The sequence below is a fragment of the Sminthopsis crassicaudata genome, chromosome 3 (genome assembly GCF_048593235.1).
Source record: "Sminthopsis crassicaudata isolate SCR6 chromosome 3, ASM4859323v1, whole genome shotgun sequence".
NCBI classification, from domain to species: Eukaryota; Metazoa; Chordata; class Mammalia; order Dasyuromorphia; family Dasyuridae; genus Sminthopsis; species Sminthopsis crassicaudata.
Window position 1 is genome coordinate 646394745 of NC_133619.1, and position 26533 is coordinate 646421277.

General features: G+C 38.7%; 1 protein-coding gene across 2 annotated transcripts in view; it reads left to right on the forward strand.

Annotated features, from left to right (window-relative positions):
* Window positions 1–26533, forward strand: part of LOC141564989 (uncharacterized) — a 138068-nt gene that overhangs the window by 78196 nt on the left and 33339 nt on the right. Inside the window, exon 6 of one of the 2 annotated variants that reach the window (XM_074307914.1) lies at window positions 12709–14982. The exons of the other annotated variant lie outside the window; for it this stretch is intronic. Within the exon in view, the coding sequence (XP_074164015.1) occupies window positions 12709–13553 (845 nt within the window). The 3' untranslated portion in view covers window positions 13554–14982. Of the gene's footprint in view, window positions 1–12708; window positions 14983–26533 lie in introns of those variants that run through there. 2 annotated transcript variants of the gene reach the window in all.

The window sequence follows — 26533 nt, forward strand, 5'->3', positions numbered from 1 at the left end:
TCTTACAAATTGATGATAATTTCGTGGATTGCTTTCATTACACCCTCCCTATATTTCCTTGATCTCTTATTTGATTTTTGAATTCCTTTTTATGTTCTTTCAGGAACTCCTTTTGGACTTGTTGTGTACCTTTGATGTTGCCTTTTGGGACAGCAATGGGTTGTTTTTTAAGCTCACTATGTTCTGGATATTAACCTTCTTTTATACCAAAGTGGCTATTGTGAGATTCTTTTTCCTTTGCTTATTCATCCTAAATTTTCATTTGGTTTTATTTTATTTTTAGCAGCTTACAACAATGATCATTATTACTGTCAAGTTTGACTTCTGAGCTCTGGGTCATGCTGGGTAATCCGAAGCTCCTCCTTACTGTTATGTTCTGAATTCTGTCCAGGGGCTCAACCTCAGCAGCAGTTCTCACCTAAGGCACTTGTAGGGTTCCTCAACTGCTGTCCTGGAAATGTTTTTGCTCCCTAAAGTACTGCACTTTCCCAGCAAGTGCTCATTCCTCCTGGTCCACAACCACAGCCCAGCACAATGTCTGGCCAGCAGTGCTAGCCTTTTTGTTTGTACAAAACTTTTTAAATTCAATGTAATCAAAATTATCCATTTTTTATTTGATAATATTCTCTAGTTTTTCTTTGGCCATAAATGCCTTTCTCTCCACAGATCTGAGAGACAGACTATCCCTTGTTTGTGAAGTTCAAGTTCGCTCCCTGTTGACCTCAGGATTACCCAGAGTCAGGATCAGCAAAAATACTTGGTCTTTAGGGGGACCTTCTGACCTCCCTTCTCCTCAGTCTCCTCCAAAGTGACTCTCGCTTGTCTTACTCCAACCCCTACTCCCTCCTATGATTATCTGTATATACCAAAAGATTGAGCCAGCACAGAATAGTGAGAAGGGCCATTTTCTTTTCTTTCTTTCTTTCTTTTTTATTATAGCTTTTTATTTACAACATATATACATGGGTAATTTTTCAGCATTGACAATTGCAAAATCTTTTGTTCCAACTTTTCCCCTCCTTTCCCCCACCCCCTCCCCCAGATGGCAGGTTGACCAATACATGTTACATATGTGAAAGTATAAATTAAATACAATATATGTATACATGTCCAAACAGTTATTTTGCTGCACAAAAAGAATCGGATTTTTAAACAGTGTACAATTAGACTATGAAGGAAATCAGAAATGCAGGCAGACAAAAATAGAGGGATTGGAAATACTATGTAGTAGTTCATGGTCATCTCCCAAAGTTGTTTTGCTGGGTGTAGCTGGTTCAGTTCATTACTGCTCTATTGGAACTGATTTGGTTCATCTCATTGTTGGAGATGGCCACGTCCATCAGAATTGATCATCATATAGTATTGTTGTTGAAGTATATAATGATCTCCTGGTCCTGCTCGTTTCACTCAGCATCAATTCATGTAAGTCTCTCCAGGCCTTTCAGAAATCATCCTGTTGATCATTTCTTACAGAACAATAATATTCATATACCACCATTTATTCAGCCATTCTCCAATTGATGGGCATCCACTCAGTTTCCAGTTTCTGGCAGCCACAAAGAGGGCTGCCACAAACATACAGGTCCCTTGCCAGAAGGGCCATTTTTCCAAGCATATGCTAATAGAATTATTGTTCTGTAGGTAATTAGCTTTAAATGCTAGGTTGTGTGATTCCAGTGCACCTATTCAGAGTTTCAGCCCTTTACACTTGTTCTCCTAATTTGTTTATATCATCATCCACTGTATCTGAATCAAGAACTCATTCTGAGCTTATCTCATTATAGAAAGTTAGATCTTGATCAATGTCTAGTTTCTACAGTCCTCAAAAAGCAATACAGCATTAAAGAATTTCTTAATAGGAGCTAATCTTAGGCATGACATCCAGTCTAACTTCTAACCAGATGTGAATTTTGTCTACAAAGTCTCTGAAAACTGCCCTTGTAGCCTTTTCTTGAAGTTGTGCAGTGAAGGGAACTCTTCACTTGTCAAGGCAACTCCTTCCTTTTTGGGATAAGTGTAGACTTAGATCTTCTTGTTATCAAGCATAAATTGGCCCTCCTTGTTCCTAATGTTGCCTGGTATAAGAAATGTATCCTTATACTTCCTTGGTCCCTCAAATTCCAGCACAGTTAGTAGGAAAAGAAGTGAAAGGAATAATCATATATACTTACCATATGACAGGTACTGTGCTAAGTATATAAATTTCTCATTTGAATGCCACAACATACTTGTGAGTTTGGTCCTATCGTTTTTCCCTATTAATAATTGGGGAAACTTAGGCACACATCTATGAAATAATGTGCCCTGGGACACACAGCTGGTAAGAGTATGAAGATGGATTTGAAATCAATCTTTCTTGAGTTCAGTCTCAGGATTCTTAGCACTGCAAGACCAACTGTCTCTAATTTCTAATAATGGAATTTTAAATTTAAAATAAATAAGGAATGAAGGGGGGGGGATCACTGCAATTTCTACGTGTTTGTTATCACAAAGAGCCACTTTAAACATCCAATCCACATAACTGAATATCTTTCCATATTATATTACTCACCATTCTGTTTCTCAAGCCCAATTTTACCCTATCCCTGTCACTTGATCTTCTCTCCCATTCTCCCACTCCCCATCACACCCAAAAGTCCTTCCTCTCCCCTATCCCAGTTTCCTCACCTCTGTATATTCAGAAGGCTTCTACATCCTTCTGAATATATACATTGTTTCCTGGTAAATTCAGAGAATAAAGTTACAATATTACCAGCTTTCCATCCTCCTCCCCACCTACTTTCTCAGTATTACTTCTTGCTTTTGCCCAGTTTTTATAATTGTTTCCGTTTACCTTTTGCCTATTCCATCATACAAGACTCAGCCGTAGTCTTTTAAACTATCTACAGTTATATTGATAACATTTTCATATATATACGTAAATAGTTGGCCTTAAGAAATGCCTTAGAATTAGTCTTTAATGTTTTCCTTTTTTCTGAATCTTTTATATTAAATTCTGCTCTTTTTGTTACAAATACTTGAAAACTTTTCAGTTTATCAAAAGTCCATTTTTTTCTCTTCATTCTAGATTATATTCAACTTTCTGGGTAAATTACTCTGGATGCAACTGCAGTTCTTTTGCTCTATGAAATTTAATGTAAGCAAACCTATGGTCTTTCAGAGTAGAAACTCTGGGATGTAGAGGACCCTTTACCTGCTTGTTCTAGAACTTCCAGGCAATTTTCTTACATAATTTCTTGAAATACTGTATCCAGATTATTTTTAAAATAATAACTTTTAGGTAGTCTAACAATTCTTATATTGTCTCTCCTTGATCTGTGCTCCAGTTTTTCTAATGAGGTGTTTCAGATTCTCTTCTATTTTTTTCTTTTCTTTTTTTTTTTTAATTTTATTTACAAATTATATGCATTGGTAATTTTTCAGCAGTGACTCTTGCAAAACTTTCTGTTCCAAGTTTTTCCCTCCTTCCTGATGGAGGGTAACAGGAAGGAGGGAAAAACAGTGCAGGGCTGGTTCAATATTAGGGAAACTATCAGCATAATCAACTGTATCTCTTCTATTTTTTCAAGTTTAGTTATTTGGGGGGGGGGAGTTTTTTAAAATGTTACTAGATTCCTTTTGTTCAATTTTTTTGAATGACTTTTTTTAAAAGTTTCCAATTGATTAACTTTTTTTTTCATAATTTCTTATATTGCTTTCATTCCCCTCCACCCCCCCTCCAATATTTACTTGATCTCTTATTTGATTTTTTAATTCCTTTTTATATTCTTCCAAGTATTCTTTTTGGTTTTGTATACCTTTGATGTTAAGCTTTGGGACAAAATGGCTTTTTTTTTAACCTCATAATATTCTTCTGAATATCAACCCAGATCTTCTTTCATACTAAAGTATCAATATTGTCAGGTTTTGTTTTTTTTGTTTAATTGTTTGTTTGTTTTTTGCTTTGCTTACTCATCCTGAATTTTCATTTGGTTTTATTGTATTTTTAACAGTGAATAATAATGATCATTATTATAATCAAGTTTGAATTCTGAGTTCTAAGTAATTGTGCCTTAAGCCTCAGTTCCTCCTGACTGTTATGTTCTGAATTCTGTCCAGGAGCTCAACCTCAGCAACAGTTCTCACCTAAGTCACATGTAGAGTTCTTCAACTGTTGTCCTGGAAATGTTTTTGCTCCTCAAAATACTGCACTTTCCTATCAAGTGCTCATTCCTCCTTGTCCACAGCCACAGCCCAGCATAATGTCTGGCCAGCATTGCTAACTCTGACTAGGATACTTCAGTCTTGCCTACTCAGTTTTCATGAGGTGAAAATTCTTGAGCAAATGTGTTTTACATTTTTGTACCTATATAATCTTTGCAATTTACTTATCATCTTAGGGTAAGAGGAAGTAAAAAGGGGAGGCAGAGAATTTGAAACTTAAAAAAAAAAATTTCCCCTGAGGCTATTGAAGTTAAGTGACTTGCCCTCAGAGCTCTAAAGTGTTAAGTGTCTGAGGTCAAATTTCAACTCAAGTGATCCTGAATTCAGGACAGGTGCTGTATCCACTGGGCCACTTAACTGCCCCCCTAATTTTTTTTGAAATTATTAAAAATTGTCTTTAGATGTATTTTGGAAAAAAAGTAACATTAAGTATTAAAAAAAAAAAAATTGAGGTCAATAAACCTCATGCCCTTCTGTTCCAAACTCTCTTTTGGACATCTTGAACCAGTTGGTTGATCCGAGATGTCTTACAATGAACATATGAGACAATTATTTGAAAGGCAAAAGTGTTGGTTTCTCCCCAAGGTCCTTCTGGTTGGTTTTCCTATGAAAGATGTTTGAGTCTTATGAAGAGTAACTGGGACTTTCTTTTGCTTCTAATTTTGTTTCTTATTTTAGTAGCATTAGGTCAAAAATCAATCCAGAATTGTTTTTACTGGTATTATTTTTTATTTTTGTAAATACATGCAAAAATAGTTTTCAACATTCGCCATTACCAAACCTTGTGTTCCAAAGTTTTCTCCCTCTAAATCACAGCATTAATAGCTAACCTTCATATATTAATTATCTATTGTCCAACTGATAGAGAAATCTTTATTTCATGTTAACAACAATCATGGCAAGTAGGAGGTACCATTAGTATCTTAACTGTATGGAAAAGTAACAGAAGAAAAAAAAGAGGTACAGTGACTTGCAGGAACTAAAGCTGTTTCCTGGGCCAACTTCTCTGGACCTGCATATCTTAAGCTCCTTCCCAGGCATGTGGCTCACTGTTTCCACATTCCCTTTCAGGATTCTAAGCCTGAAATCTACCCAAGAGTCTTAGAAACCTTCCCCCATCTTCTGCTTAGATTTCAGGACTCAGCCATCCCATTTTTTCTGATTCAGCTACCCACCTGAATCACTTCTGGACACTTAAATTTCTTCGTTTTCACTCAGACTTCCCAGTACCCTGCCCTTTACCTCACCATAGGTCCTGGGAGCTGAATCCCAGACTAGATTGTCTGTCAGCCTTAGGTTTCATCTGGTCTTTCCCTGGGTATTCCATCTCAGAGCCCTTACCTCCTTACTATTATCTACACAATATGTCTATTGGGGAGAAGGGATGAGGGGAAGGGTGAGTATCACTGGAAAGGAGGTTTCTGACAGGGTATATTGAGATTGTACATGCTCTCATCCCATCTGAGGCTTTAAATCCCTCCTTCCTTTTGGGTCTGCAGGAAGGTGGGGGAGAGAAAGGGAGTCAGAAAAGTAGGAGAAAGAGAAGGTGAGCTCATCTTCAAGTTTATACCATCCCACCTAGTCATCTTATTCCCTGTCCCTTCTATGTAAACTCCTGACTGCCCCTGTGGCCAATAGCCCTGGAGACCTTTCTCTCCCAGAGTTGTTGTTTTTGACTGGGAGAGAACATTCTTGGCTTCATTTCTTCCCCAACTTTAATCACTCAATGGATGTTGCCTCCTTCAGACTAAGGGCTTACCTTAAGGTCAAGGCCTTCACTGCTTCCAGGGTCATCTCCAGTCATCCTGATCTATATCTGGCCACTGGAGCCAGGGGGTTCTGGAGGAGGAGGTGAGGCTAGTGAGTTTGTACCTCACCACCCTGTTCTCTTCTGAACCAATTCAGTTAACTAACTTCCCAATCTTTGCTTGCCAGGGACCACTGGGCCTCAGTTGTTAATCTGTGCTGGGGCTCTGTTCCTCTTTTACCCAAGTGAGACAGACCTTTTCTGCAGTTCTTCTCAATTATCTAAGGCTAGAAAATGGTTTCTTGCCATCCTTTTGTAGGTCCTGTCATTCCACTCTTAATTGAAAGTTATTCCGTAGGAAACTAGAGAGAGTTAAGGCAATATCCTGCCTTTTCTCTCCCATCTTGACTCCACCATTTTCATTTTTCAACCCGTCCCTCCTTTCAGCCTCCCTCCCCCTTGGTTGGGGTCTTTGCCTTAAGGGCAGGGCCAGGGGCTTAGTAACTCCCTTGGAATCTCACCCTCGTTAATTTCCTATAGGCTAGCTCCCTGTCCAGGAAAAGAAGGGAACAACATCTGCTCAGTTATGATCATCCCTCCCCAACAGCCTGAAGAGGACCAAGGCCTGGCCCAAGCAGGGAGCCTCGAGTCAGAGGGAATGGCCCCTGAGAGGTGCAGAGCTCCACCACAAGTGAGTATATTCTGCCCACAGATGTGGCAACATCTGCCCAAGAGGCCATTTCCACAGATCTGGAGGATGGTCTGTGAGGCTGGCCATCTCTCTTTTCTGTGGATTCCTATTTTACAAAATAGGCAGGAAAGTGAATGCAGTAATAACAACACTGCCCTCCTCTCTGCTGTGTTTTGGACTGATTCACTGTCCCTTTGGCATCTTGAGCACTAACCCCCTTCCCCCAGTTGCTTCCCCCACTTGTTTGTTTAAATTTTCCCTCAATATAAATCACTGACAAGGGTGATCACTTTACTCATTAGTGTCTGTCCTGTAGGTATCATGGCTTTGCATTAGTCCAGCACCATCTCCCCACTACACTCATACTGACACTCACACACACATTCACATAGATACACACATACACACACACACACACACACACACACACACACACACACACACACCCCTTCTAGGCACTCTGTCCTGTGGCCAAGCTCGCTCCTGTAGCCACTGACTTTCTTCAAACCCTTGAAACTGTTGGAAGCTTCCCCAGCTGTTGTCCTTTCCCTGGCTGGGAGCAGAGGAGAAATTGTCCTCTTGCTGCTGCTCAGCTCCTGCTTCCTCAGGCCACAAGGATCTTCCCAAATCTCTTTCAATCCCTTCTCTTTACCATTTTTGTGGTTATTCACATATATATATATATATATATATATATATATATATATATATATATATATATATATATATATATGTATGTATTATTATTATTATTTTGCCAAGGAAATTGGAGTTAAATGACTTTACCCAGGGTCACACAGCTAGGAAGTGTTAAGTGTCTGAGGTAGAATTTGAACTCAGATCCTTCTGACTTCAGGGCCAGTGCTGTATCCACTGTGCCATTTAGTGGCCCCTATTGTAATTTGTATTAACCTTAAATACAAAATAAGAGAAGAAAAAAATTTCAGGTAAGGAGCAGAACATAACAGCATATTTGGTAAAATAAACCTACACAATAAGTGCTACATATGGATCAGGAGCTGTCCAGCGTTTCTTTGCTTCCTAGTAAGTTTTCTTTTATTCCATTTTATTTTCTTTATCTCTTGAGACTTCTCAGCTGCAATTAGGCACTTCTAGAATAACTCCATCATTCTCAGCTTATTCCAAGCTTTTCTCTCCCTTTTCCATTGCTTGGGTCAAAGCAACAGGCATTTAGAAAGGGAAGAGGCTCTGGGCGAATATAGAGATGGAAAGGAGCAAAAATCAGTCCCTGCCCTCAAGAAGCTTCCATTCTAACATAGAAGACAACATGTCAGCAGCTGTGGCCACACCAGCTGTGTACAGTGTTAGGTGGGAGGCCTTTGTAGGGCTGTGCTTCTAAGTTCTCATAGAGAATGTGACCTTTGGGTAAATTCCTTCTCTCTGCTTCAGTTTGCTTTTGTAAATTGATGACCATTGGGCCAGATCCATTAAGTGTATGATTCTGAAATTTGGAACACAAAATCTTACAAAAATGAGTGTTGAAAACTATCTGTACTTACATTTGGAAAAGTACATATTATTAGGAAGGAAGGATAGTGTTTTCATCTGGATAAGACCTAATTTTCTGGCTTTTGGAAAATTCACAAGATCTTTTCTTCTCCTCAGTGACCACGGAAATGTTTTAACTCTATAGCACATAATACTTGCTGGCTTCACACAAACACTTCATGCCACTTTCTTAACATAGCACTGTCTGATTTCACCTCCAAAAATCCTCCCCTCTCTGATAGAACCCATAACTTTCCTAATTCCACAGGCAGTAATTTCCTAGTAAGACATTTCTCAATTTTGTTCCACCAGAAAATATAAAATGTGTTTCTCTATATTCCACTGGTCTTTGGGGAACTTTGCTTTCAGTGCTGGCTCTGAATTGTAAAAGGGTTGGATAGATTCCTCCTGCATGCTTCAGGTCCCTTCTGTAAATTGAAGAGCATTGGATAAGGTCAGTTATGAGTCATGCTTCAACTGTTGAGTCCTCTGGGTGTTGGTGTTTTAGGAGTTGGTGACCTTCAAGGATGTGGCTGTGGACTTTAGCCCTGAGGAGTGGGTTCTTTTGGACCCAGATGAGAAAGAGCTACACAAGGAGGTCATGCTGGAGAATGCTGAGAACTTGCTCTCCCTGGGTAAGGAACCCTTCCCTTGATCTGGAACTGCCATCAAAAGGAGTGTCACCATCCCCTCCCTAGGGTGCAGAGTTTCAGGCTTTTACCATTTCTCAGAAAGGCCCAAGGGCTGCCTCCTGTCCCCAAGAAACTGGGTCCTCCTAATCTTCCATGAGTGGTCTTTGCATTGTAGAATGGGAACCCTGCAGTTGTATCTGTGAACCTTCTGAAAACTGGTCCTGCCCCTTTTCACTGAAACTGGGATAGGCGAAGGAGCCCCCTACCTCTTGGGAGGAACCACTTTGTCTTTGCAATGTTCTTTTGGGTAAAAAAAATAAATTTTTACCTCACTGCCCGTGGTGTAACTCATAAATCCCCACCAAAACAAGTGGGCCCTTATTCCTTTTTCATACATCCCCCAAAGGTCTGTACAGATAAAGGAGAAAAAGGGAAGGGAGGTCTTTCTATACATTTGCTGGGATCCAGGCATTTGTTCAGAACTTCCTTCATGCCTATTATCACACTTAATTCCCTCCAAAGCCCTTTGTTTTGGGCACCATCTTTATCCCCATTTTACAGGTCTGGAGGCTAAAGCAAAAAGATGAAATTACTTGCCCAGAGTCACACAGCCAGGATGTATCTAAACCCAAATTTGAACTCAGGGCTTCCTGACTGCAGGCCTGGTGCTCCCTTATCTGTGCTCCTAGCTGCTTCTAATGTCCAGAAAATGGAGGTCGTGGATGTGTTCACCCTGCTGGGAAGGAGGCAACAAAATCAGGAACTTCTGATTCCAGATTGCTTACATGGCCTCTTTTCCCCTCTGCTCTCCTCCCCTGGCAATAAGCACCCTAAAAACCATATGTGAGTTGTCCTTGGAACCACCCAGTGGGCCTCACACCCCAGCCCTGTTCCAATGAGGAATAAATGGCAAGTTCCACTATCTCCCCCCTGCCTAGGACTTCCAGTTGCCAGAGAAGATTTCATCTTCCATGTGGAGAGAGGAGGCCTGAGGAACTCCTGTCCTGGTGAGTGAGTTGCAAGCTGGGGTGCAAGCTGGTATCCCAGGAGACTTCTTCATGTGATGGGCATGGGGGTAGGGAAATTGTCTTGGAATCCATTTTCTTGTGGTAGTGAGATCTTGAGTACCTCACTGAATCTCTGAACCTCAATCTCTTCATCTGTAAAATGAGTGGCTTGGACTCCAAGGCCTTTCAATTCCCTTCTAATGAAGAATCAATGATCCTAGTGAAAGTCTTTTTTGGAAATTTGAGCTCCAACTATCTATAACCAATGAAAAAGAGCTCAGGTTATCTAATATGACTTTTCTTAGACCTTCCTTAAGCCAAAAAGCATTTATTTGCACTTTTAAAATATTTATTTAAAACTAAAAACAAAATAGAAAAAGACAGAAAAGAACAATTTTAAAAACTGTTTTATCTTCAGCAGAACATAAGGGAGGATTCAAAATTTGTAATAATAAATTTCCACAAACCATAAATGAAAGGTATTGTATTCATAACTATCTATCGCTTTTTGCTTTCCTGTAGTTGTTCTTTTGTTCTCTGTTGTGCACTTTTACTTTATTCTTTTCCCCTGCTTTCATCCTCTGCCAACTCCCCCCCACAGTCTACGGTTAAGCACAGATACATAAGAAAAGTATCAACCTCTGAGGAAAGCTGGCCAAAAGCTGGAATCAATGAATTAGAATACCCAGTTCCTGCCTCCTTCCCTCCCTTCTCTCTCTTTCTCCCCTCTCTTATTTCTTCATTGCCTGTTTCCTTCTTTCTTTTCTTCTTTCCTTCCTTCCCTCTGTCCACCTAAGATATCACATACCCTTGCCTACAAATGTTCTTAAAAGCATTTCCCTCCTTTCTTTCTTCACCACTGAACCATCCCTGGTTAGATTTTATTCTTGCTTTCTTTACCTTCTTTTCTCTCTCTTTTTCTCTCTTTCTCTGTTCTTTTCTTACCTTCTTTCTTTCTTTTCTTTCTTTTTTCTTCCTCAATTCCCCAGTTTCCTCAATTCCTTTCTTAAGGAAGAAAGTTTAAATCACAATCAGTCTGATTGTCATTGACCTCCCATAGATCCCTTTATAAATCCATTTGGTCTTTATTTGGGTCTCCATTGACTTAGACTAAGTGTAAATCGCCATCATTTCTGCTTTGGCCAGAAACCCTGAGGTTCTTCCCAGAGTCATTCATTCATTCCTTTTTATTTGAGACTTTTTTTTAGCCCAGGTGAGAGAGCAGATTCTTTGCCTCCATTGCTCCCTAGCCTTAATCACTGGATGGGGGCACCTTTAGTCACAGGAGATCTGTTGGAGACTTTACGTTAAGAAAGCCCAGGTCTTTCATTGCCATCTGCATCCAGAGCCATTCCCAGTAAGCCTGATCTATAACTGGCCACTGAACACAGATGGCTGTGTGTGGGGAAAATGAAGCCAGCGACCTTGTGCAGCCCTACCTCAGTTAAATCCAAGTCACTGACTACATAACTGACAGCATCCCTTAGGTTAGGGATACGGGAGGGAAAGACTCCTGGTTATTGCATAACATGACCAGGAGCCTTAGGACTTTGTTATCTTCATTATGGGATTTGTTCATAGGTCAGAGGGAGCAGGAAAGAGACAAAAATAGAAACAGAGATTTGGCCCCTCAGAGAGACCCACAAGCAAGCACTGAAGTGGGGTTAGGCCATGTGATCAGCTCTGGGGAATGTGAATCAATCAATAAGCATCAATTAAGTACCTGTCTTGTTCTGTCCATTAACCCTGGGTATACAAAGAGAAGCTATCAAGAAGTTTTAAATCTGGCATAAAAACTTGGAGATGGTTTGAGAGTAAACAGCAGCTTGTAAAACTTATTCTTAGCTAATCCAGGCAAAGGAAAGTGTTTTTATTGAAATGCATCACATTGAACAGACTTATGTATATAAAGAGAGAGGGGAAGGGAAGTTTATGAAGGAAGAGTTGAGGTGGAGAGAATCAAAATCATAGTGAAAATGATAGTAATTAACAAGCATTGGTGCCTACTGCATGCCAAGAGTTTTATAGGTATTACCTCATTTGATGTTCATAACAAGCTGGGAAGTGGTACAATTATTACCTTCACTCTACAGGAAAAGTCAGGCAAAGAAGCACATTCTGAGGGGTGCAGAGCTAGGCAGTGCCTGAGACTGAATTTGAAAAAAATGATTGGAAGTAAAATGGAGTTCATCATGTAGTGCTATAGATTGAGAAGTCTCCTTTACCAGGTTCTATTTTTAATTTCTCCTGCAGGGATTTGGATCAGGTTATTGAGCCATTCAGAGCTCATACCCTGGTTTCTAAATTATGAGATCCTTCACTTTTTCTTTGTCTCAGCTTTGCTGTGGGAGTCCAATGTCATTGTATTATGTGTGGAATTCTGTGTTAATTGAATCACCTTATTGATTTGAGTTAATAGCATTTAAAAATGATTGAATCTGTCCATTTCAGTTTGAAAACTTTTTGCCTGGAGAAGTTAAAATTCAATGATTTTATTATCAACTAGCATTAGATGGTATGTTTATACGTGTGTGTGTTTGTTTATTTCAGATGCAGACACATGGTTTGATATGAAGGAGATGAGTGCAGATCTGAAAATGATCTCATGGAAAGACCTTTTTCAATATAGTGAATACAGGGCTGTTGTTGCTAAGCAAAAAAGAAACCATACTGGAGAGGAATACTGTGAATGGAATACACACAAAAAAGCTTTAAGACAGAGTTCCAGTATTGCTAAGGACAAGAATATACAACAGAGAATCCATGCTGGAGAGAAACCTTATGAATGTAAGAAACATGGAAAGACTTTGAGAGAGCAGTCTATTCCTGCTAAACAAGAGAATATTTACACAGAAAAACAATCTTACATATGTAATCAATGTGGAAAAGATTTCCAATGTTATTCCAAATTGGTTCAACATCAGAGAATTCACACTGGAGAAAAACCTTATGAATGCAATGAATGTGGAAAGGCTTTCATACAGAGCTCCAGTCTTCTTGAACATCAGAGAGTCCACACTGGAGAAAAGCCTTATGAATGTAATGAATGTGGAAAAGCTTTCATATATCGCTCCTACCTTGCTGTTCATCAGAGAATCCATACTGGAGAGAAGCCTTATGCATGTAATGAATGTGGAAAGGCTTTTACACAACGCTCCCATGTTGCCATCCATCAGAGAATCCACACTGGAGAGAAGCCTTATGCATGCAGTGAATGTGGAAAGACTTTCACATCTCACTCCAATCTTAAAGAACATAAGAAAATCCACACTGGAGAGAAGCCTTATGAATGTAATCAGTGTGGAAAGACTTTAAGATGCATCTCTAAACTTGCTCTACATCAGAGAATCCACACCGGAGAGAAGCCTTATAAATGTAATGAATGTGGAAAGGCGTTCACATCTCACTCCAATCTTAATGAACATAAGAGAATCCACACTGGAGAGAAGCCTTATAAATGTAATGAATGTGGAAAGGCTTTCATAAAGCGCTCCTCCCTTGAAGTACATCAGAGAATCCACACTGGAGAGAAGCCTTATGAATGTAATGAATGTGGAAAGGCTTTCACACAGCGCAGCAGTCTTACTTCCCATCAGAGAATCCACACTGGAGAGAAGCCTTATGAATGTAATGACTGTGGAAAGGCTTTCACACGGCGCAAAGGTCTTGGTAAACATAAGAAAATTCATTTGGGACAGAAACCTCCAGACAAACCTCAAATCTTACTTAACAACAGAGAATACACATTAGAGGAAAACTTTTAAGTGTCTGGATCATAGTAAAGGTTTTTATTATTATTATTATAGCTTTTTATTTACAGAACACATGCATGGGTAATTTTTCAACATTGTCCCTTGCACTCATTTCTGTTCCAGCTTTTCCCTTCCTTCCCTTCATCCCCTCCCCTAGATGGCAGGCAGTCTTATACATGTTAAACATGTTAAAGTTTATCTTAAATACAATATATGTGTACAGATCCATACAAATCTCTTGTTGTACAAGAAAAATCAGATTCAGAAGGTACAAATAATCTGGGAAGAAAAATAAAAATACAAGTAGTCCACATGCATTTTCCAGTGTTCCTTCTTTGGGTGTAACTGATTCTGTCCATCATTGACCACTTGGAACTGAATTGGATCTTCTCATTGTTGAAGATATCCACTTCCATCAGAATTGATCCTCATACAGTATTGTTGTTGAAGTGTATAATGATTTCCTGGTTCTCCACATTTCACCAGCATCATTTCATGTAAGTCTCTCCAAGCCTCTCTGAAATCATCCTGCTGGTCGTTTCTTACAGAACAACAATATTCCATAACATTCATATACCACAACTTATCCAGCCATTCTCCAATTGATGGGCATCCATTCAATTTCCAATTTCTATCCACTCTGAAAAGGGCTGCCACAAACATTTTGGTACATGCAGATCCCTTTCACTTCTTTAAAATCTCTTTGGGATATAAGCTCAGTAGTAACATTGCTGGATCAAAGAGTATGCACAGTTTGATGACTTTTTGAGGATAGTTCCAAATTGTTCTCCAGAATGGTTGGCTCTGTTCACAACACCATCAATAATGCATCAATGTCATGGTAAAGTGACTAGACAGGAGAGTTGCCATATTAGATGTAAAACCTCATTCATATAATCCATGTGAAAAAACATTCAGGCTCACTTCATCTCTTAATTGCCTTCCTAGATAATTCCTAGAAGATTGAAATCATGGATAAACCCATAAAAATGGAGGACAGAGCTTGTTAGTCAGTAAGGATTTTCTGCTTGGGAACAAATCTCCTATGGACTTGGCACCAGAAGGTTTTTAGCCCAGGTTCATCTCTAAGTTTACATCTGAGGATACTGAGCGGAGAGAAGATTGCCAAATATGCTGAAGGAAAACTTGCCCTTACCTGGAAGATAAGGGTCATTATTTTCACACTGGAAAGAACATTATACAAAATGTATTTGCAGAAAGGATTTCACCTGAATCTCATTCTTTGTGTAAAAATCTTGCTTCCTATAGCACAGATCTCATTAGACATTGCAATTTTATATTGTGTATAAAGATCAGAAAATAGATTTGAGCTTTTCTCTGAAATCCCAAGTTTGGTGTCCAAAGAAGAGTCTTTTTAATGGGGGGAACCAATGTTTTAATCTCCTTTCTCTCTCAATAATGATTAAGAGATTTTTAAATCTGATTTTAAATTGTTTTTATTATTTAATTTTCCTCTAAATTCTCTTCTTCATTCCTAAATTTTTTGGCTTTCCATCTGTGTGATAAGTTATATGATTTTCTTTTAAAATATCTGTGGCTTATGTCTCTATTTTGACCTCATATTGGTAAATTGTGTGGGTCAGTTTGAGAAGTGAAGCTTTTTTAGAAATCTGACTCCCCAAAAGAGTGCCATAGTTTAAAGCTACAGTTCCAGGAAAACTCCTCCTTAGTCTTTACCTTGCTTAGTCTTTCACAGATCACTTTGCCACATCAGCAAGCTTTGTAATGTATAGTTACTGTTCAATGGATTACTATGACAGATTGGCAGCCCAGTGTGAAATATCATATAAATTATAAACTTGTATTTGACAAATGTAAAAAGTAAAGAATTGGGAATAAGAATTTATTATTTGGTTTAAAAAATTAATACTCATTTTAAAGGAAAACATACCAGTTAAAGAGGTAAGTTCTCAAATATTCTAGCTACAGTTTTTCACATTAATTTTACAGGGTTCAGATCTAAAGAAGAGTTCATTTTCTAAGGGCACATTTACATAATATCTAGAAATTATTTTTCAAATAATATTTCTTTCATTCTTTCTTTCTTTTTATAGTTTTTATTTACCAGATATATGCATGGGTAATTTTACAACATTGACAATTGCCAAACCTTTTGTTCTAATTTTTCCCCTCTTCCCTACCCCTCACCCCACCCCACCTGATGGCAGGTTGACCAATACATGTTAATTATGTTAAAGTATAAATTAAATACAATATATGTATACATGTCCAAATAGTTATTTTGCTGTACAAAAAAAAATCAGACTTTAAAGTAGTGTGCAATCAGTCTGTGAAGGAAATCAAAAATGCAGGTGAACAAAAATAGAGGGATTGGGAATTCTGTGTACTGATTAATAGTCATCTCCTAGAGTTCTTTCACTGGGTGTAATTGGTTCAGTTCATTACTGCTCTATTGGAATTGGTTTGGTTCATCTCATTGTTGAAGATGGCTACATCCATCAGAATTGATCATCATATAGTATTGTTGTTGAAGTATATAATGATCTCCTGGTGCTGCTCATTTCACTCAGCATCAGTTCATGTAAGTCTCTCCAGACCTTTCTGAAATCATCCTGTTGGTCATTTCTTACAGAACAATAATATTCATACACCACAATTTACTCAGCCATTCTCCAATTGATGGGTCTCCACTCAGTTTCCAGTTTCTGGCCACTACAAAGAGGGCTGCCACAAACATTCTTGCACATACAGGTCCTTTCCCTTCTTTAAGATCTCTTTGGGATATAAGCCCAGTAGTCAAAGGGTCAAAGCGTATGCACAGTTTGATAACTTCTTGATCATAGTTCCAAATTGCTCTCCAGAGTGGCTGGATAAAATAACAGTATTTCTGAGAAAACATTTTCCCTGAAATTCCAAAATGAGAAAAATCAGAATAAAAAGAATGTTTTTGAAACATGAGATAAAATTGCCAAATAACATGAATTCAGTTGATTATCTTAGAATTATCTCATGTTGCTGCTCATCCATCTCTAGCAGCCAGGCACCCTGTGAGCTACTAGATCTTGGTGAAGGAAGGGCTGGAGGACAAGCTGACATGAAACACAAGTCAGGTAGGAGATAAGACTAAATTCCATTTATTCATCTGAGGATTAGGGTTTACATATCTTTCACCAAGGCAATAATAGTGTGTTTTCCTGAGAACATTAGTCTTTTCTCATGGGACTATTAGCTATGAAATCACACAGGCAGTTTCCTCCCTTCTTTGCAATCTCCAAGGACATCCCATCCCAAGAGACAGAACAGAAAGGTCACCACCCTGAGGATTCAGCCACCCACCTGATTTCTCACAGCCATTGAACAGAGACAAGCTACAGGTAAAACTTGAGCTTTTCTGAATCTTCTGCCTCCTTGGAGCTGGCCCTCAACCTCTCCCTGTTCTTCTGTGCTACCTTAAGATAAAGAAGGGATGCTTGAAGCTCATCTAAGGAGTGGTGAGCATGTCTTAGAAAACAGGGCAGGGGGAAACATGCCAGGATAACAAAACATATCCAAGCCAGAAAATGCAACAGCAAGCTGGATACACTGTTAAAAGGATTGGGTTGATTTATCCAGTTCCACAATCTGCAATATCATGAGGATCAATACTGTCAATATAAGAATCAGCTATTTTATGTTGTTTCTTAGACAATTCACTAATTTCCCATGTAATACTTTCATAATGTCAAGCTTCCTGTAGTTTGTTCAATATTTGCTCAATGGTTCATTTAGTAAAGCTGGAATGTACATACATATCACACAGATAAAATAATTATAATCATATTCCCTAGAATTCCAATAAATTCGATAAATGAAATGGAAGAATACATTCAAAAATATAGCTTACCCAGATTAACAGAGGAAGAAGTAAATTGGTTAAACTCCCATCTTAGAAAAAGAAATAGAGCAAGCTATTAACTAACTCCCTAAGAAAAAAATCCCCAGAACCAGATCGATTTACATGTGCATTCTACCTAACATTTAAAGAACAACTAACTCCAATGCTATGTAAACTACTTGAAAAAATAGGGATTGAAAGAGTTCTACCAAATTCTTTTTATCACACAGACATGGTACTGATACCTAAACCAGGTAGGTTGAAAACAGAGAAAGAAAATTATAGACCAATCTCCCTAATGAATATTGATGCTAAAATCTTAAATAAAATATTAGCAAAAAGATTACAGAAAATCATCCCCAGGCTAATACACTATGCCCAAGTGGGATTTATACCAGGAATGCAGAGTTGGTTCAATATGAGGAAAACTATTAGTATAATCGACTATATCAATAACAAAATTGACAAAAATCATATGATCATCTCAATAGATGCAGAAAAAGCATTTGATAAAATCCTACATCCATTCCCATTAAAAACACTTGAGAGTATAGGAATGAATTGACTTTTCCTTAAAATAATTAATAACATCTATTTAAAACCATCAGTAAGCATCATATGTAATGGGGATAAACTAGAACCATTCCCAATAAGATCAGGAGTAAAATATGGTGGCCCATCATCACCATTACTATTCAATATTGTATTAGAAATGCTAGCTTCAGCAATAAGAGTTGAGAAAGAGATTAAAGGAATTAGAATAGGTAATGAGGAAACCAAATTCCTACTCTTTGCAGATGACATGATGGTATAGAGAACCCCAGAGATTCTACTAAAAAGCTATTAGAAATAATCCACACCTTTAGCAAAGTTGCAGGATATAAAATAAATCCACATAAATCCTCAAAATTTTTATACATCATCAAAAAATCCAAGAACAAAAGATACAAAGAAAAATTCCAATCAGAATACTGTAGCACAAAATATTTGGGAATCTACCAAAGGAAAGTCAGGAACTATATGAGCAAAATAACACTTTCCACACAAATAAAGTCAGATTTAAATAATTGGAAAAATATTAAGTACTCTTGGATAGGCCGAGCAAATATAATAAAGATGACAATACTGCCTAAACTAATCTTTTAGTGCCATACCAATCAGACTCCCAAGAAGCTATTTTAATGACCAAAAAATAATAATAATAATAATAATAATAAAATAACAAAATTCATGTGGAAGAACAAAAGGTCTAGAATTTCAAGGGAATTAATGAAAGAAAGAAAGAAATTCTCTCTGTACTTGATCTAAAACTATATTATAAAGTAGCAGTCACCAAAATCATTTGGTATTGGCTAAGAAATAGATTAGTTGATCAGTAGAATAGGCTAAGTTCACAGGACAAAATAGTCGGTAACTATAGCAATCTAGTGTTTGAAAAACCCATAGATCCCAACTTTTGAGATAAGAATTCATTATTTGAAAAAAAAAAAAAAACTGCTGGGAAAACTGGAAATTAGTATGGCAGAAATTAGGCATGAACCCACACTTAACACCATATACCAAGATAAGATCAAAATGGGTCCATGATTTAGGCATAAAGAACGAGATCATAAATAAATTAGAGGAACATAGAATAGTTCACCTGTGGAGGAGAAAGGAATTTGTGACCAAAGAAGAACCAGAGATCATTATTGACCACAAAATAGAAATTTTTTTTATAACATCAAATTAAAAAGCCTTTGTACAAACAAAACTAATGCAAACAAGATTAGAAGGGAAGCAAAAAACTTGGAAAACATTTTTACAGTTAAAAGTTCTGATAAAGGCCTCATTTCCAAAATAAATAGAGAATTGACTCTAATTTATAAGAAATCAAGCCATTCTCCAATTGATAAATGGTCAAAGGATATGAACAATTTCAGATGATGAAATTGAAACTTTCCACTCATAAGAAAGAGTGTTCCAAATCACTATTGATCAGAGAAATGCAAATTAAGACAACTTTGAGATACCACTATGTAACATGCCCTCCTGGCAGTTACTATTACCAGTCTGTCCTAGGCCCAACAGAGTACCTTTGACCACTGACCTTTGCAGTGTCAACTCTACCCGGCTCACCTCCTCTGAGGCCTTCAAATGTCTCTGGCCATTATAGTTTAATAGCCGGTAGCGTACTCAAAAATAGCCACATGTAATCTTAAAAGCCTTTATTATGCCTACTCACATAATGCCCTGACTTAATGCCCTGGTTTGTTAGCTCCCTAGTGAACACCTGGTCTGAAGATCCACTTGTTCACTACCAAACTCCTTACCTCTCGGCTATCCATCAGCTTGGCTCTGCCATCCCAGGCTAGAGAGCCAGGTTAAAGAGGTATAAGCAGTGGGCTTATAAAGGGCCTGTGAGGTCACATACACCGCCAACCAGTGAGAGAGCTATCACCCATTACGAAGCTATCTCAATATGGCCAGGATCCCACCCACAGGGCAGTCCTATATCCACAGAGATTACTTCTGGGCCATTCAAATCTCCTGTTGCGCTGAGGCCGCCCATTTAAACGACCCTTACAATTCCCTTCTCTTGTTTTGTGGGAACTGCATCCTTACACCACTACACACCTGTCAGATTGGCTAAGATGACAGGAGAAAATAATGATGAATGTTGGAGGGGATGCGGGAAGACTGTGATATTGATGCATTGTTGGTGCAGTTGTGAAAAAATCCAACCATTCTGGAGAGCAATCTGGAATTATGCCCAAAAAATTATGAAACTGTGCATACCCTTTGATCCAGCAAGAGAAGATCTAATTCAGTTCCAATTGATCAATGATGGACAGAACCAGCTACACCTAGAGAAGGAACACTGGGAAATGAATGTAAACTGTTTGCATTTTTTGTTTTTCTTCCCAGGTCATTTTTACCTTCTGAATCCAATTCTTCCTTTCAGGGACGAGAATATAGATGAATGTTCTGCTCACACACAGCCACCACCTTTAGCTAATCCTTGAGAATTTAAAAACTGATATATCAGTGAATCACATCAGAGATGGAAACTTTCCTTATATAAAATAAAAGCTGGTGAGCTATTTTGGTGGATGGCCACCTTGTCTGTGGTTTTTGAGACTTAGAGTCCATCTATGATCCTCACTATCTTCCCCACTGGCTGATTAGAGACATCAGGGTTCTGTAGTGCCTTCATTACTTCTGAACACACAATCTGAGATGTACACCCAAAGAACAACATACAGCCCCTCTTCATGCTAGTATTTTTAGCACCACATCAAAGAATACCACCAATAATGGCAATTCTTGTTTTACTTCTGATTTCATCAGAAATGATTTAGTTTATCCTTTTTACACAAAATGTTTAATCTTGGTTTAATATTGGTAATTTAATACAGTAATAATGTCTATTTATTTCTTGGCTTCCCAATGTTTTAAAAAAATGTTTTCAACTTGAATGAGATGAGGTGAGATCTTTCAAGACAGTTGTGAAAATCGAGTAAGGCTTCATCTACTTCAGAGTTTGAGTAGGCTTGAAGAACTCTAAACATTGAGTCAAGGGCATAATTGCATTCCTCTCCCATGATATCATCTCCCTATTTCAGCCAAATATGGGCAACTATGTACTTATTGGTCAAGTTCAATTTCATGGGCAGATCTCGAGTTTAGAATGTAAGACTCTCAGCCAATGAGGATGAGGGTCAGTGGTGGGAGGGGGTGTTTTTCATTAGGGATTAAAGGGGCTGTCCTGCCCACAGGAGGCACTTCCTCTCTTCAATGGTCTGCTCAAAGGGTGGGACGCCCTTCTTGAGAGAATGTACAATAAACTTTGCTTTTCTCTAGAGCTCTCTCCAGCTTTTTTATTAAATGGTGACCCCTCACCATTTCTGTACCACACAAATTTATTGAAGAAAGCCTCATTTCCATAATATAGTACAGAAAAAAAGATGATTGCCCATGGAACTTCAAATCTGCCATGTACAACTTGCTATTCTTTCCAAATATACAAAGTTAGCACATATATAAAAAGCTCCTGATTCTTAGTTATTTAGAAATTCCATAATATGGAATTCTAGAGTTTGATTATCTTCTTAATTTCTGATCGATCTTTATACCAGTATGAAATTTTATTATGAAAAAATACAAGAGAAGGCTGTTGAATGAAAATTTTTTAAGTTGAGTGTCCTTTTTTTAAAAGACTTAGTAAACTTTTTAACTATTATTGCAATAGGAGAGTAATAATAATTTTAGCTAGCTCTAAGCTCTGATGTATCTTGCTCACTTGGTATGTGAGGTGAAAATCTCTTGTGATTGTAATTTAAAATTTTTCCAAATTTTGAATTCAGAAATGGCTGTCTGAGCAGCAGCTAGGTGGTACATTGGATATGTTGAAATTCAGAAAGGATCCCCAAAGGTTGGGGATCAAGACCAGTGTTGTGAGGTGTCTTAAAAGAATTTGCAGTCTCTCCAAGTCATGGGACAAAATTTATTGTAATACCAATTGAAGCAGGCTAAGTTCCAAATTAATTTTAGCAAAGACCCAAGAGAAAGAAATATCAGCTTACCGGCCCCTGAGGCATTCGGACTGTCCTGGGATAAAAGGGGAAACAGGGCCAGATCCTAAATTCCTACCAGGGAGCAGGATGCTAGGGGATCAGTTCAACCCCTGGCGTTTGCTGTCATGGTGGAAAGGCAGTTCCTTCTGCTCGAATTCAAGACAGAGACTGGGGTCTCCTTGGATAGTTTCTGTGGCACCTAGAGGCCTAAGTCTGGGGGAGATTTGTATTAAAAGGGCTCCGCTCTAGGTTTCAGGAGGCAGAAGTTTCCCTGAAAGAAAAGAGCTGAGAGTCTCAGGTTAGAGAGTTAAAGAAAAAAAAAACAAAAAACAAAAAATAGCTGTTTCCAGGGCTGAGGGTCTAGGTGGGTCCCAAGTCTCATTAAGCTGGGAGTTTTGAAAGAGACTAGTCTGCTGAGTGTGTTTCACTAGCCACTTTTTGTCTGAGGGCAGAAGTGTTAAAATGCAAAGGCAGTTCCTTTCAAGATGGGTGGAGCCTTTCAGATTATCTAATCAGTGTTCAAATTGTGAGGTTAAGGCATTTTTTCAAGCCAAGTATTTCTTTACATTGAGACATCCTAAAGGTAAGGGAACAAGCCCAAGCACGCCAATTCTATAGCTCTTCATTCTCTACAGGTGTCCCCAAGAAAGAGAAAGATATGACAAAAACTTTAATTTTTGTCAATTTCACAGGAGTTTTCACCATAGACGTTTCTATAGAAAATACTCTGCTGAGCATTGGTGCTCTAGACAGCGTCAACCAAGTCTGGGGATGTTGAGCTGTCCCACCTCACTATAGAAAGGGTGGGGTGGTGGCTTATTGAAAACAAACAAACGAACAAAAAAAAAAAAAAAAAACACCTGGTGAACAATCACCAAATGGGAAATCAGAAAGACTAAAATCCTTAGACTGAGGCAGGGGTGGAGTCAGAGTACTGAGAGTGGGACGGGACTCTGACAGGATGGAGTGAGCCTCCAAACATGAGATGACAATCAGGGGGAGACACCCTGGACATGGGGAGAGGCATCTTGATAAGACAGTATCTGACATTTGGATAGCTTGGGATGGGGAGAAACATTCTGATATTCTAAAACAGAAGATCTTTTACCCTTATTAAGTATTCTGATAAAGAGCAAGGGAAGGTTTTGCAGAACTGTGAAGCAGGGAAACTGAGGCAGGACTGAGTCAGGATAATTAGGGAAACTAAGTCAGGACAATAAAATTAGAAAAATGCAAGTACTTGTGGCAAGGATCAGTTTCTCCCTGATAACCCCAGAATTATTAGCATCAAACATTATTCCTCATTTAGGGAGACACACAGGCCTCCCTGTTCAGGTCCTCTGTTGGGGAGCATCTCAGCCAGAGATGGACAGTTTGAGGTCTATGGTCATTTGTGCATTAAACTCAGCCTTTGCTGAGTAGCAGCTTGAGGCAGTCCTACTGCTTTAAGAGGGGCACCCCAAGTCTGTAAGGAGCTCCAAAAGAGGGAAAAAGTGGGGCATGGAGTAGCTCCACCTGTCCCCTTTCTATGGAACAGGAGCTGCTCTTAGGAGACATATTTCTGAACAAATTATGCAGTTAGACCAAGACAGCTGTGAGGGATAGAACTCCTATCCAAAAATGACTACTCAAGAGACTTTTTGAAGTAAAAATCATAAAAGCGATTGTTTATTAATAAATTCTCATGAGAATGAGCAGTTCCACCATGAGGAGGGAAAGAGAGAAAGCTCACAGTAGAATGGCTAAAGAAGTAGTAGAGATATACCATTTTTATAATTTCTGTTACAAAGGATTACATTATAGGTTGGGGAATATTAAGAAATAGATACCAAAAGCAGATTAGAACAGAACATTTTCAGTTTCCCTGATTCTGAGAGGAATCATCCATCAGGCCTTCAAACTTCAGATTACTGAGCTGACAGCATTTAATAATCTAAATATTGATAACATTGAACAAGAACAAACGTCATCTCTGGTTAAGTAAATGTATCTGAAGTTTAAGTAAATATTGGCTAGCACACACCATATTATGTAGGTCACAGAGACATAGAAATAATAATAATAATAAAAAAAGACAAAAATACAGAAAAAGATTCTAAACATTCCCGTAAGTTCTTTACCTTATCTCTCCATTCCACACACAGACAAACCCAAACTATTAGAGTCTTAATTTCAAAATGCAGAAATAGTAATTAAGGAACTGGGGTAACAGGAATGGAGAAACAGATCAGAGAGACTGCCAGTCCCAGGACAGGTGTCTGATTTCTTGTTGTTTCTAAAAAAATAATCCCCAAAACTGAGTCTGTCAGAGCAATTCCAGCAGAATAAGGGAATTCAAAGTTAAAACATAACCCAACAAATCAGAGTCCGGTAAATCTTAAGCAAGGAATTAAATTACTTCCAATTTAATCTGAACTAATGAAATAGGGGACATGGCAGAAGTGCCTAAGAAAAATATATCCATTTTTCCCAATTTTCTGACCAGTTTCAATCAATTTCCTTCCTCCCTTTTTTACACGGAAAAGAAATTATCAGATTACCATTCCACATATAAATCCCAAGAGTGAATCAAAATTCATATACATCCTAAAAATCCCTCTAACATACAGCAATAGTTAAAGTCTCCCTCAAACATACAGCAATAATTAAACAGTTTTAACAAATCCCAATTTTAACAAATCTTAAAAATAGGTCAATTAACTTAAAAGCCGACCTATCTCGAAATCTTTTGCCAAAGCCAAGCCTCTGCAGAAAGGAATCTGCAACCCACTTAGTGCGTGTGTGTGTGTGGGGGGGGGGGCTCCATGTGGCCACCCTTTCCCCCACTCCACTTTCCAAGAGGCAGGAGGGAGGGAAGGCAGCTAACCTTCACCCCAGGCTAACTAGGTGCTAGCAGAGAGCAGTGGGTGAGTTTAAGACAAAAGATCCTACCTCACCCAACCTTTAGTGGGTTGGGGGCATTGAAGCTTTTAGACACTAATTGGAGACACGTGACCCCTTTCAAGTAAGTTACCAGAATTTCACCCAAACAAGTTCTTAAGATCTTATATTGAAAGATAACCAAATCTAGCCTACAAAAGCAACAGTAAAATTATTTAGACACAGTGATACAGTTAAAATGTTAACAATAATTCAACCACTTTCCCATTCCCCAATATCAGTCCAAATTGCTAAGGAGTTTTTAAATAGGTTCAGGCTCTCCCTTAAACTCCTCATTTTCTGCTTCAGTCAGGAAATGAGAAGAGAAAAGAAAGAAAGATGCTATCTTCACTCTAACAATGTAATTTGCAATGATTCAGAATTTATTCCCCAGCCATCATTCCAAAGTTCTTTCTTGAAGTTGCAACCTGGCCAGGTTTGAAGTATAGAAAAGAAAACTTAAGTTGTTGGCAGGGTCATAGAATGCCAATCCACAAAAATAGGAGAGTGTGCTAAGAGCAAAAGGTCTTAGGACTGAGAAAATTAGGAGTTAGGATTGAAATGTAAAGTTAGGTAGGAAAGTAAGTGAGAGAGAGAGATTGAGAGAGAGAGAGAGAGAGAGAGAGAGAGAGAGAGAGAGCGAGAGAGAGTCATAGCCAGGTTTTAGGAGATAGCTAGGCTATTTATCTCTCCACCAGCAGGTTGAGAAAAGTTTAAGGAAATGCCCTGAGGCTAGGGAAAAAACCAAGATCAGTTTGGAATCCTCTGTCTTGTAGACAGCCCCATGAACATGCAAAAGCATAATTTTGAGGCTTCTACAGTTAAAAGGCTATGACAGGAAGCATTGCTCTCAGGCAGGATGACCAAATCAGGGAAAGCAAGTCCCGTTTTAAAATGTATGGGACAAAGTTTAAAATGTCCAGATTGCTGGCAAAGTTCTGTTTTGAAAGTTGGTGAAAACTTTTCTGGAGATTTGAGAGATTAAGATGAATCCCCAATTTCCCCACTGCAAGTACCCCAAGAAGGGGACAGGATAGGAGCATTTAAATGGCAGGTTGCCAAGCCATATGGGAGAGATCTGAAAAGGCCTTGAGTTTTGTTATCCCCACTCCATGGGGGAGAGGGAGGAAAGGCCAAAGGGAGGGTGGGAGAGAAAGAGATGCCATCTTAACCAGTGTGTCCCAAATAGTGAGGGCTCTTCTGGTGATTCCACGCTGGAACTTGAGGGTGGGTAGCTCATCTAAGCCCCAAATCTTGCTGGGAGAGCAAGTCCTGAAGGAGAGAGCTCCACCCCTATTCAGGGAGTAGCAGCCTTGGGCAGAGACATATCTCCAAGATCACCCCAATTCAGTGACCTTTCTCCTCATGGCTATAGCCTGACCATTAGACACTCCATTGTATTTAACAGTGGAGTGGGAGAAGGGCCTAAACACAGCTCCTCTTAAGCTTTTCCAGTTATCTCTCCAGAACAGATCAAAGCAAATGCTGACCTGGGACCCCCCCCCCAGAATGGCCATGTGTGTCCTTGGTCTGGGGGTGGGGTGTTAAAGAGACATTTCCTCTTGTGTCTCAGAGTTCCTGCCTGAGTGTAGGACTTTCTGATGAGAGAGAGAAAAAAAAAAAGATTAGAAATGCCTTGAGATGCTAAAGAAGGTCCTTTG